The 13,601-nt window shown below is 43.4% G+C and overlaps 1 protein-coding gene across 5 annotated transcripts in view; it reads left to right on the forward strand.

Moving 5' to 3' along the window:
- ADAM19 (ADAM metallopeptidase domain 19) overlaps positions 1-13,601 on the forward strand; it is an 85,232-nt gene that overhangs the window by 19,728 nt on the left and 51,903 nt on the right. For all 5 annotated transcript variants that reach the window (XM_029942951.1, XM_029942947.1, XM_029942948.1 and 2 more), the window contains one exon: positions 12,734-12,812. In XM_029942951.1, the coding sequence (XP_029798811.1) occupies positions 12,734-12,812 (79 nt within the window). The remainder of the gene's footprint in view (positions 1-12,733; positions 12,813-13,601) is intronic.

Raw genomic sequence — 13,601 nt, forward strand, 5'->3', positions numbered from 1 at the left:
ATGGGGTACTTCTAGGAAAGATCTTTGAGGTACACTCTAAAGCAAGGCTGTATTTGTTTTTTACATTTCCCTGTTGAAGGGAAATTTGGACTGAGTCTAGTGGATCGAGGTGTACCTGGATGGAGCCATGGACTGCCAGAGGCTGAGCATGAAGCAGGGGTGGCTGTTTCACAACTTAGGGAGGCAAGGAAAGCCTCCTGGGAAGCGGGGCATGATGGGTGGGATGCAGATGGATGTGTGGATATACTTTTAGCCTTGGGAGATGTGTGGATGTCCCACCTTCGGAACCTCTGTTTTCTCCCTAGCTTCCAAGATATGTCTAGGTCCTTCATCTAGACTCCCTAGAAGTTGGAGGATGTTTCTACTCCACAACCTTTGTGTGTGTGCCATGGAGCCTGACTATTCCAAGAAAAATCTAAGGTTCTGTCCTGAGAATGAAACTGTGTTTGTATTTCACCCAGGAAATATTTTGATTTTAAGAAAATGAGTTACTCTTTATGTAGAACTTAGTGTCATGCACAGACCTTTAGCTGACACCTTGAATACTAAATTAATAGACCCTTGAGCACCCTGGAGCACATTTTAGGCCTCGCTCAAACTCAGCTGGAGGTGGACATTGGGTCAGAGAATCCCTGGCTTTTTTTTTTTTTAACTAGGCCCTATGCCTAGCATGGGTCTTGAACATGACCCTGAGATCAAGAGGCACATGTTTCACTGACTGAGCCAGTCAGACACTCTGAATCTCTGGCTTTTCTGATGGGAGTCTCCATTGCACTGGGCTTGAGCTCTGGTTTACTCGTTGGTAACTCTTAACTTCTTGTCTTTCTTTCTTTCTCTTCCTTCATTCAACAAATATTGTGAGTGCCAACCATGTGGCAGGTATCGGGCTAAGTGGGTGTTCCTTGGAGAGCAGTGGCAGGCAAAGCACAGTTTCTGCCGTGGTGGGGCTTAGAGCTTAGGAATAAACTTTCTGGAACAATTAGGGCTGTAATGGAGGACATACAGCCCACTGTGGGAGCATGGGGAAGGGGGACCTACCTTGGATTGGAGGTAAGGGAAGGCTTCTGGGAGGAAGTGAAGGAAGGAAGGAGTAGGCGGGAGGGTGGTAGAGTTGGCCTATTTGATCTGCAGTGGTAGAAGAAACAAAGACCCAAAGGCAAGAGTAACATGAGGAGATGGAAAAAAAAGTTCTTTGTGGTTAGAGCAGAGAGGGAGGAGAACAGGAGGAAATGGTGAGAGAAGAAGTTGGCTAGGTAGGTAGGGGTGAATCCTTGAAGAGCTTTTTAGCCTCCTTGAAGGGGTTGGCCATTTATCTTCAGGGCAATGGAGCTGATGAAGAGTATTTTAAAAGCCAGATAGTAATAGCCTCCCATGTGTCAAACAGCATTTGACAAGGACTGCTTGAACTGGAGTGTAGAATGGGTTGGAAGGGGCAAGACTAGAGAGTACTGAGACCCATTTGAGAGTTTTATTATAACTGAGTGAGAAATTAAGGTGATTAAATTTAGGGAAGAGGTAGTTGATAAGGAGAGCAGGGGATGCATTACAGGGATGTTTGTAGGGTGAAACCATGGAGACTGGGAGGTGAGTTGACTAGGGGCTGAGGAAGGGGATGGATTCAAAGGCCACTGTGAATGGGGATGGATTCAAAGGCCATGATAGGTAGGGGGACAGGGCTGCCGGGCCCTGGATTTGTCCTTAACTTGCGATAGGACCTCAGACAAGCCGCTTCTTTTTTCAATCTTTAGTTTTCTCATTAGATGAAGTTAATAATCCCCAGGCACCAACTTTGCAAGATCGTGGTGGAGATCACTGATAAAATCCATATGTAAAGTGGTGTCCTGTTCTCTTTCCTTGACCTTAAAGGGCTGGGCAGAAGCAAAGTCTATCTTTACCCTGGTTATCTCTGTAATTTGGCCTTTTGCATGTTTTCTCCCCCTTATCTGCAATTTTAAGCGCTTAATCTCCCAGGAGCTGGTGCGCCTTCTGCCCGGTCTAGCAGCTGGGGCCTCACTGGGAGCCTCTCTGGGGGTTCTCAAACCAGCTTTTGTTGAAAACAATGATATCATTGAGTGGGTGGAGCTGGGCCAGGCTTTCCTCAGCTCGTTCTAGGAGAAATGGGGTCTTTATGACTTCTGTACTTATGGCTCTTTTCCAGTCCCTTCCATAGCTCCCTTGTACCCCACTGCCCCCTTTCCTTCTCTCTCCCCTGAGGTTACAGATTTATGGAAAACTGGCAGCTTCCACATTTTCTCCTCTTGCATCAATCAGCCTCCTTGGAGAGAGGTCCAGATGGGCCAAGGGGCTATAATGGCTGCATTATATCAGGCATGGTTTCTGTTTCCAAGCCCCCTCCTCTGCTGAAAGGAAGGGCAAGTCATGCAAAAGGATTCTTTTGGAAGGAGACTGGAACACTAGGGAAAGAGGTGATCTAAGTGTTGGGAAAGATATCAGGCTCCTGGTATGCTAGAAGTGCTTTATCTCCTGACCTCTTGATGCTAAATTTGGGGCTTGGGTAAGAGTGCAAAGATTAAGCAAGCCTTTCAGTTATGCGGTGGTAAGAATATGGCTGGGTAAAAGGAGATCAACAATGTTGAGTAAGGACCCTATTCTCTAGGCCATTCTTCCTGTTTGTTTTCAACACACATACATACACACACACACACACACACACACACACACACACACACACACACCTAAGCACTGATGGCACCAGCATCCTTCCTCCATAGCTATGTAAGCAGCTTGTTAGGGTAGTAGGAAGTTGGTTGCCTGACTGCTTTGCAGCAGTTCTAGGAAGGAAGGAAGATGGGCTGTTTAACAGTGACTTGGCCTCCTGGGACCAGATGGTCATACCTGCCTTCTGTGTGGCCTGGTTTGCAAAGTGCTTTCACAACTGACCTTGTAGGAGAAGAAAAATAATTTACCCTCTAACCTTTCTAAGTTCTTGGCTGGGAACCCTGTAAACAAAAGACGGATTAATGAGAGAAAAGTAGACAGAAGTTTATTAACATGTATACATATGAGATAGGAAGGGGGAAATGAGTAACTCACAGAGTTAGAATTCAGGCTTATGTAGCATCTTTCCCAAAGAACAATACATTTGTAGAGAAATGACGGGACAGAGGAAAACAGTTACCAAAGATGGGAAACTGTGGGAAGGTAAATATATGGGAAGCCAATGGGAGACCAAAGCTAGTTAGTAAAAGTTGTTGTGTAGATTCTTCTGGTGCCTTCCTGGGCAGATAGGGTCTGAAGTTATCTCCGGTAATTAACTTTTGTCCTTCCTGGTAGAGAGGGGAGGAGGAATGCCTTTGAAAATTTTTGTCCTGCTTTTAGGCAAATAGGTGGAGGGCAGAGAGCATGTTTTTTTGTATCTGTTTCCTCTCAATTGCCTTTGGTGCAAAATTATCCTAATGCTTATGTGGCATATTTGGGGGTGGCATATTCTGCCATCCTTCAGCCTCCCCTGATCTTCATGACGGGAGAAGCAGGTGCTAGATGGAGGGCAGGAAAACTGGGTTTGTCTCACTCACTGCCCTTAGCCTCCTAGCACAGTGCCTGGGACACCACTGGTCTCAGTCAGTATTTGTGGAATGAGTCAATGGGTTTACAGATGCCGAGCCTGAGGCGTAGAAGAGGTACTGCACCTTGGCTGAGGACCCAGAACAAATACATGCTGAATTCAAGCCGGGAGGAACTTGGTCTCCCTGATGCCATGTGCCCCACAGTTTGTACTCTATGATGCTGCTTAATAAGCAGTTACTGATAAGATTACATGAACCTCCTTCCTCTCTGCCTTCTGAGAGTATCTGGATGGCCTAACTCTTGGATTATCTACCACTGACATTTAGCTTACTTTTGTTTATTTAGACCAATGAGTTTAGAAGCAAAATATAACTATGTGATGTTGGGTAAATTGATTTTGCTCTTTTTCAAATTTTTCATCTATAAAAGTGTATTGAGGAGTGACTGGGTGGCTCAGTTAAGTGTCTGACTCTTGATTTCTGCTCAGGTCATGATCTCATGGTTTGTGAGATCGAGCCCCATGTCAGGCTCCATGATGACAGCATGGAGCTTGCTTGGGGCACTCTCTCTCTCTCTCTCTCTCTCTGCTCCTCCTTGACCTCCCCTTCAAAATAAATACGTAAACGTTAAAAAAAATACAAAAGTGGATCAAGGGTTGGGGCACCTGGGTGGCTCAGTCAGTTAAGTGTCTGACTTTGTCTCAAGTCATGATCTCACAGTTTGTGGTTCAAGCTCTGCTCTGTGCTGACAGCTTACAGCTTGGAGCCTGCTTCACATACTGTGTCTCCCTCCCTCTCTGCCCCTCCCCTGCTCACACACTCTCTCTCTCTCAAAAATAAATAAAAATTTTTTAAAAAGTGGATTGAGGAGAAGCATTAGACAGAGAGGGTGGCATATAAAGATTCTTTTGTTGCAGTCGACTTTGCAATTTGTATACTGATCTCCCCCCTCCAGCCCCCCCCCCCACAAAAACACTTTATGGAAAGGTATGGAAAGAATATGGGACAACAAATAGAATGTATTAGGGGAAAAAGCTGAAGAACTAGGGCTTGAACAGGATATGACTTAGGAATTCATAGTTTGTCTCTTCTGATGCCACCACGGGGGTAACTCTGCTCCAGCCATTTTCACCAGATGTCACCCATCATGGAATTTGGTGAAATGAGATTTGATTGTCTTAGCTTGTCACTACAGACTCCAGGTGCCCACAGTCCGCATGCAGTGACAGGGGAGCATTTGTCTAAATGCACCTTAGGGCAATCTTATGCCAAGAAGGTGGCAAGGATGCTGGAGGAGGGGACAGTAGTTGTCCACTGCGATCTAGAAGGGCTCTCCAACATCTAACCTTTTTGATTGTGCTGAAACTGTGATTTGTGCTTTAGAATGTTAAGAAAACCTTAACATTTTGGGGCAGAGTTACTGGGATATTTAATCAGAATCTAAAAGGGATGAAGCACCCAGATTTAAGGTGGGTTGTTTTCTTGTCTTCACTTGCCTGCTTTTTGTTTGCTTTTTTTATAGGAAAAATGAAATGGTCCACCTATTCCCCTCTTTCCTAGCATATTTTTAGAGGTTCCTTTCCTTCCCTTCCCCTTTGTCTTATTCACAAAGTGAATCTATGAAATATGTCTGTTGCCTCCTGCTTTGGCCCTTCCCTTCAGGTTGATCTGTTAAACAAGCAGTAGGGTTGTTTATCAAAATCTGGTTGCTAGGGAGACTGCTATCAGGCAATGTTTTCATTTTAAAAAATTTTCTAAGGAGTGGTAGAGAAAGTACCCCATTTCCTTTAACTGTTCTTACCCAGCTCTGATGAATGCTCATAATGGTCTCTTCAGGACACTGCAGAGCAAATCTCTAGACTCTTGGGTGAGTCATTTTGAGATCCCTTATCTCAGGCCTCTAACAGTTAAGCTCCCTGATCCCAAATCAGCTCTGTTTGCACAGAGAAGTTACTCATTTTTGTGGAGTTAGCCAAGAGGGAGGCATGGAGAGGATTAAAGAAAGACCCTGCTGGTCAAAGCAGTAAACAGTGCTCATCCAAACATCCTTTGGTATATAAAAGCAAAACATAGAACCAGGAGCTGGTGGGAAGGATGCCAGGTCTTATGGGGACTGGGAGAAGATGTAATGGGAAGCAGTTGGTGAAAAAGAGTGTTGATTTAATGCATTGTTTGGAAACTTCCTTAATAAAAGGTTAAAGAAAACATGCCATGAAGCTTCGGCTTTTTGCCAGGATTATGAGTGGCGCCATCTTGCTTCAAAGTGTTGCTTCTGGAGCTGGTCCTCTGGCAGTAATGATACTTGTTCAAGAAAGTCTTTGGAGTAGGAGGAGATCCCCAGTCATTGCATTAGAAACGATGTTTAAAGTCCCTCCTTCTTTGGCCTTTCTGTTCCCTCAAAAAGGAATGCCTTTGCCTGTGGGCCCCTGGACTTGTCAGTCCTTATTTGGCTTTAGGGCCATGCCTTTGGCATGTTGGTTTGTTTCCATTCCTTTGGAGTCAGAGGTGGAATGAGCACTGGTTTAGAAATCTTGGTTCTAAAACAGCTGTCTCTTCTTCCCTTTACTTTCTCCTTCTTCGAAAACAAAAGAAAACAATGCTTACTGAATTTGTTATTTTGTCCCAAATATGAGTGAACATTGGCCATTGCATTAGAATAACACTCTCTGCTTTTCAGAAACCCTTCCAGTGTCTGCCTGTCCTGGGCATCCCTAAATCCATTTGGTAGAAAGGGAGATTATGGCCAAGTAGTTGTGACTGGCATAATGTCCCCTCACTAATTAAAAAATATTAATACACAAAAAAAGAAGGACTAGTATTATGAACCCTCAGATACTCATTATCTGGAATTACCAATGATCAAGATTTTGCCACATTTGTACATAGCTGTTCCTGGAGAAATGGTAACAGTGAATTGTAGAACACAAAACTTTATACTTTAAGAAGAGTTCTTTCACATTTGTTGATTTTACTTAACAAAATTTTATAGGCATTTGACAGCAACCCTGTGAAGTAGATTCTAAAATTCTTCCCATTTTATAGATAAGAAAACAGGCACAGAGAAGTTAATTGACTTGGCCTAAGCTCACCAGAACTTGAAGTGTCTGAGCTAGTGTTTGAATGTATGTTTCTCATTTGGTCCTTTCAGTGATGCTGTGAGGTAGTAATTATTATTCTGTTATTTGTGATCTAGGAAACGGAGGGGTTTAGGTCGCTCAAGTAAAATAGTTCTTATACTGGTGAGCACTTGTCAACATTCAATTTATCTTATTAATGGGGGAAGCAGAAAGATGATAAAACTGGTTTAAAAGTTGGATAAGGGAAACATGTATGTATGTATGTATTTTTTAATAGTGAAAAAAATGAATGTTGAGAGAAGATTGTTAAGTTAGACATAAAACTGGTTAATATCATCTTAGAGAAGATGAAACCATAACGTTTGGAGTTCTCTTTTCTACTGGGTGGAAATCATTTGGAGTTCCTCTATTGTATCTTATTAGTGTTTTACAAGTTAATGTCTCACTTTACAGGGTTGTACAAGAGCTGCCTTAATTAATTGTAAATAGTCTTTCAAAGCTACATCACCGCCACCCCTCACCCCCAACACACAGTCTGAAGACACTTAACCTGGCCTTTCCGAGCCTGCCACTCCATGGTGCTCTTGTAGTGAAATGAAAAACAACCATAGTGATCTTTTGCTTCATTTCTAGGGTTTGAAAAGACAGTTACCTAGAGAGTAATGCAGCTGGTACTCGAAGCAAAGCTTTCTGAGCCCTGGACTTTCCCTCTGTGCTGTACTGGTATCTTTAGTTTGGGAGGGTGAGTAGGAGGCTAGAAATGGGAAAAAGAATTTAAAATGTTAAAATTGATCCAGTGGAGTAGGAGAATTCCCATAGCCTGAAAAAGCATCACCTGGAGAAACTATTTAAAATCCAGATTTCTTAGTCCTGCTCAAGAGCATATAATTCTCAGTGGGGCTGGGTTGGAGCTTAGGATTGTATATTTTTCAGTGTCTCTGGGTGTTGTGCAGTTACTGGGCTAAGTCCCTTGGCGACAGCATTGGGAGTATGAGCGAGAAATGACCGAGGCTTACAGTATCATCAGCAAGGGTGGGCAGGGCGCAGGTCCTCCAGGGGAAACAAGAGGGCTCAGCAAGGCTGTATGTCCCCAAGCATCACCAGTGTTTAAGTGCTGGGATACTCTTGAAAGACCTAGATGGAACAAGATCTGGCGGAGGGAGGTGTCAGTAAACATAGCTACTGTGGGATGAGCTAAGTAATGTTTCCTTATGCTGAGCGTGGCCACATCAGTTGTTTTTCAAGGTAGTTTGGAAATGATTATCACTTTGTCTTCACCACATGCTTATCTGAAGCAGAGGAAGGAAGGTTGAAATCAGAGATGTTTTGCAAATTTGTTTTAGCCCTGCTGTCTCTCTCTCCAGAGGGAGTTTTAGAGATTAAAGTTTAGAGAGGCATCTGAAATTTGTCTGATAGTAAATAGACCTTGACAGGATTGTTCTGGTTTTGAAGGCACTGGGCCTTAGGAGAAGTGGGTCAGGACTGTTTCAGACTGCAGTGTGCTTTTGGGGTCCAGCTGCGCGTACAAACAGGGCCCAGGTCAGCACAGGCTCTCCTTCCCTGGAGAGCAACCTTATGTCTAATATTTGGGGGAAAGCTTATTTTCCCAGGTGGGATTCAGAAGATTCAGGTTTTGGTCGAGGACATTGGGGTCTGAGTGACCTGGGTTTTGCTTACAGTGAATATTTCTATGCTAGCTGCTGTTAATGTAGGAATTCTGTCTGCCTGCTTTGTGGGCTTGTGAGCCTGGAGGGTGTGTGTATGTGTGAGGGGGCGCGCTTTGTAGCAACTGCTTTTCCATCAAAGCCCGTAAAAGGAGGGGGTGGGGTGGGAAATCTTGGACAGTACTTCTCTCTTTCTGGACGCACATCACTCACAACTTGTTTCCTGAAAATCCTAATACACTCCAGTGGTGAGAGATGGCTTCCTGCTGATATGCTGAGCCAGCCCCTTGTCAAGGAGGAGATGAGAACAAGATGTGGCTGAATACGGGGCCGGTGGGCCAACTTGGACTGCTCAGCGGCCCTGTGGCTCTCTCTGAGTCCTGAGAACACTGCCAAGGCACCACATGGGCACACAGACATAGATGGGCCTCTCTCGGGGCAGTGGGGAGGATTTGGAAGTTGTTTTTTGGTATAGTTGCATGGATAGTGGTGATGAAACACGACCCTTCTTTTGCTTCTAGGAAGAAGGACCTTCCTGGCCAACATCTGCAACCCTATTTGGAGAAGGGGTTGTTGTTTGAAAAAACTAGCTCTGAAGTTCTTAACATATTCATCCCCTTTTCCTGCCATGTGTTTTGCTTACCATATTTTTCTCTACATATATTTGCATCTAACAGATCATGACGTTTTTGTGACATCCTATCTGCAAGGCCACTATCATTACCATCCAATTGTGATTTGGAAGTGCCTTATTTTTATACTTCTGCCTTCTAAGGGAGATGGAGCAGGAAAGTGCTTAAGAAGCATAGTCAGGGCCAACAGACTTGGGTCTGAAGCCTGGCCCTGACATTGTGCCATAAGAACTTGGACAAGTTAAATGTCTGAGTTCCCAGTGTCCTCAATTTCAAAACGGAGAAACAATTACGATTTACCTCATAGACGTGTTGTACATAGGTGTGTTAAATGGTTTAACACTTCAATATGTGTGAACTGTTGTGATGCATCTTATCTGGGTTCTTCAAACTCAGAATGATCCAGGATGTGGGGCGCCTGGGTGGCTCAGTTGGTTAAGCGTCCGGCTTCAGCTCAGGTCATGATCTCATGGTCTGTGGGTTCGAGCCTCACGTCGGGCTCTGGGCTGACAGCTCAGAGCCTGGAGCCTGCTTTGGATTCTGTGTCTCCCTCTCTCTCTGGCCCTTCCCCTGCTCGCACTATCTCTCTCTGTCTCTCAAAAATAAATAAATATTAAAAAATTAAAAAAAAAAAAGAATGATCCAGGATGTGGTAGAGGCAGCAAGGCGATAGGGGCTTAGAGAATGAGACACTTTGGTATTTCTGAAGTTTGCCAACCTTAAAAGTATTTTGAAGACTTGTAGTCTAGGACGGTGGTTCTGCATCAAAATCACTTAGAGAGTTATTAAACGGATAGTTGGGCCCTAACCCTAGAGTTTCTGTCTGCCCCAGTACATTTGGGGTGGGGTCCAACAGTCTGCATTTTTAACTAATTCCTAGGTGATGCTGATGCTGCTGGTCCTGAAATGACAGTTAGGTAGAAGAGGAAGCAGATCATTCCATGTAGATTCAGAAGACAGAATGAGGCAAGTGGGTGCTAGTTACAGAGAGAGAGATTTTGGTTTAACGTATGACCTTTAACTATCGTATGTGGTCTGAAATGGATTGGGTGGTCTCATGAGCTTCCTGGCACTGGAGATGTCTAATACTGAAGGGCTGTCTGGCAGATTCCTACACTAGGTAGAAGGTTCATTCATTTATTTGTTGATTCGTTCATCCACTTATTCACAGAATAAACACATGTACTACCTGCCTGGTAGGTGCTGAAAGCTGAGGAGAAGCCCTGAATGAAGGAAGTGTGCCCTTGCTCTTAGGGAGCCCACAGTATAGTGAGTTGGACAGAATGATTACGGAAGTCCCTTTCAACCCTAAGGCTCTGAGAGTCCTGTGATAATGGTGTCATATCCTCAGAATAAGAAGCTGCAGAAAGATGCTTCCCTACTGAAGATATTCCTGGGGACTGACCATAATGTGGACACCTTTGCGGTTCAATCTGGAATGTTCTCTATGGAGCATCTTAATGTCACTGAATGAATGATTTTTCCCCCTAAGACCCAGACTAGGCTGAGAATGTATTTACCAGGGGTGCATTTCCTGTGGGAAAATTCACATCTCCACACTGGCACTGGGAATAGACCATTAAACTCTGAACCCTTTCCTAGCTGTCCACTGTGCCATCTGTGAAAGTTGATCCAGGGAGTAGGCCTGCAGGAATGAGCTAACTGCTTGTTTACCTTTTTCAAGTGATAAACTGGGATGTTAATGGCTGGGAAGGGTTAGGGGAAAATGGGTAGATTCCATCCGCTTTTCAGGGTTCTTTCATTATAATCCCTGGTGAAACTAATAATGGTAGTTGCTGACCTTTACTGAGCTTACTCTGTGCCAGGCCTGGTTTTAAGCCCTTTTTGTGCATTTTGCTATGATACTCTTAAAATAGCCCTATCAAATAGGCATATTATTCTCATATTTGCAGAAGAAGAAACAAAGGTTCAGGAGGTAAAGCAACTCACTCATGGCCATGGAGACAGTAGATGTCAGAGCTGGAATTTAAACTTCATTCTTTCAGACTCCAGACCATGCTTCAAGCTCCTAATGCTGAAATGGCTCATTAATTCAATAACTACTTAAGTCATTCTTTCATTAAATAAATATTGGGCACTGGTATATACTGGTGTGCAAAACAGCCTGGCCTCAGTCCTCTTGGGGCTTACAGTTTATCTCCCTCAGACAAATGGGTGACTCCTTCCTTGGATGCTTGGCTTATTCGGTGCTAAAAAGAAAGACATGGGGCTGAGAGACAGACCCTGCCAAGTGAGCTATAGACCCAGAGTTTTCATGTGAACGAGCGTTTCTCTACACGAGCTGGGTTTTGTACTTTGCTTTATTTTTACATTTCTCTATTGGGTTTCTTTTCTTCTTGTCCAAGCCTTGATGTTGAAGGGCTTGACGTCAACAGTATGAGGGACAATTCTTGTGACATTGCCTTCCGGCTGCACCCTGGGAGTGGAGAGGAATCTGTGAGTCAGGAGTCCCAGAACTTTCAGCTGGAAGTCTGTAGGGTCTGGAGACCCTTTACAATTGACCCTGACTTTCTGGGCAATGTCCCCTCTTCCAAAACCAGGGTGGTCTTTGCACATTCCTTTGGCTGTCTGTGCTGGCCTCAGTCTATACTTTCCTCTTTTCTAAAGCAGTTTCAAATTAGGTTTTCAGGTTTCAAAATAAATAATTATTTTTTAAAAATCAACCAGTTTTTAGAAATATGCAGCTTAGATTGTGAACATCTGCATCTGCCTGAAATAACTACCATCAACAATGGGCATGTGCTTCTCAGGGTGTTTTCAGTGCTTACACTAGTGTGTATTGTTTTAGTTTTTCATTAAGAGGAATTTTTTTTAGTGTATATTTTCCTGAAATTTATTGTTTTTATCTAACTTCATTTTAAAATATTTTTTCCCATGTTGTACATCTAGATCCTCCTAATTCTTGTTTTCTGAAACTTCAATTTCTCTTCCATTAGACACCTTTTTTGCCCCTAAGCCTCAACTTTCTATAGCTGCATTGTGTGAGCTAGTTGAAACATCCATTTGGCTTTTTTATTTTTCTTTCAACTTTTAGAGAGATGCTAAGAACCTTGTTTGGTGTTGCCTTGTCTTTGGTAAGGGATTCTTAACCTCCGCTTCAAGGGGTCTGTGGCAAGAGAGAAACCAATGTGAAATTTTAGAAAAGAAAATAAAATAAGAATTTATTGTAAGGGTAACACACAGAACTACCAGGTCTCAGGAAATCTGAACCACTAGGTCTCAGAAAAGGCAGGCAAAGGCAACTCTGGGAATCCAGGCAGCAGGAACAAAGAAACAGATGAATTGCTTCCATCTGTTTGGTTTTTGCAACATCATTCCATTGTCTTAGTTTGGAACATGGGCCACCCTTGGCCAGGGCCAGGTAGGACACCTTGACTGAGTCTCACCAGAATGTGCAACAGGAAGGAAGGATTCCCTTAAAGAAAAATTGGTGAGCTGATACTGCAAGTTGGTGGATACAGTGCTGGCATAATCAATGTAGGTATAAAAGAGCGTCCATAGACCCTGGGAAATTTTGAGTATGGGTTTGCATGTGTATCTTCCCAGGACCCAGAAAAAGTTGTGACCATAACTTTAGTTTTGTCTCCTTCATTTGGTTGTGTCCATAATAAGTGATGATCCCGTTGAAAACAAAATTAATAAATTTCCTCTTGGCTTTCTTTTTGTTCTTAGACCCTTAGGGCTGCTCATTTTCGTCTGCACAGAAATGGTTGGGTGATTCTTCCTGGGTCATTTAGAATGACTGGCCACTGTTTCCAGGAGGGTGGAGGCCAGCACCTAAAGAGACAAATGTCTGTGTTTATTCTTTGCAGGTATCTTTTTGCTCCAGCCTACACAGAAACCCATTATACTCCAAGTGGCAAGGCTCAAACCACCACGCTGAAGTCTGAGGTGAGTTCAGGTCAGCAGAGATCAGTCAAGCAGCTGGTCCCACCCCTGGGAAGTGAGGAGATGCGTGGTGGGCACAGCCCCTCCTCTGCAGGGGTTGTTTGCCCTGACCCCAGACCCAGGGCGTGAGCAGGAAAAGCAAAATAAGAATTTGTTGTTTCACAAGGGTGCCCTCTCCTCGCTGACTAAAGTGGTCAGGCAAACAATACTTCAGGGTAATTGCATCTGATCGTAATTGGCATAAATCATTATGAAGCAGACATTTTCTCTTGTATGTTAATCACTCATGCATTAACAAAAGTTTAAGTAAAAGCAATGATTTACTGGTAATCTTGCCATTGCACTTAATTAGATGTGTAATTGGTTCTTTTCCATATGGATGTATAAGGTTTTGTAGTCTGCCTTTTTTAATGTGATCTTAGGTTATGTGGATTTTCTTGTTTTACTGCCATCTTCATACTGAATATTTTTTTCCCTCAAAAGTATTTTTGAGTTTGGATATTTGCACGAAGATTTGTCATTTAAAAAATGGTCTTTCAAATGGTTTCTCAGAGGATAAGTTTTAGTCTGCTTCACCACACCCCATGGGTGGGCACTTGAGGTGGTGAATTGTACACATTTCATGGTTTGCCAGCTTTTTCTACTGAGGGACCTGTTAGTATTCATGGGATCAGAGCAGTGGTTCTCAGCCAGGAGTAATTTTGTTTAAATCGTTTCTTTTACTTAAACTTTTGTTAACATGTGGGTAACTAACATAAAGCAAAGAAAATATGATTCAGGAGGATTTATATC

The sequence above is a fragment of the Suricata suricatta genome, chromosome 6, assembly GCF_006229205.1.
Source record: "Suricata suricatta isolate VVHF042 chromosome 6, meerkat_22Aug2017_6uvM2_HiC, whole genome shotgun sequence".
Taxonomy (NCBI): Eukaryota; Metazoa; Chordata; class Mammalia; order Carnivora; family Herpestidae; genus Suricata; species Suricata suricatta.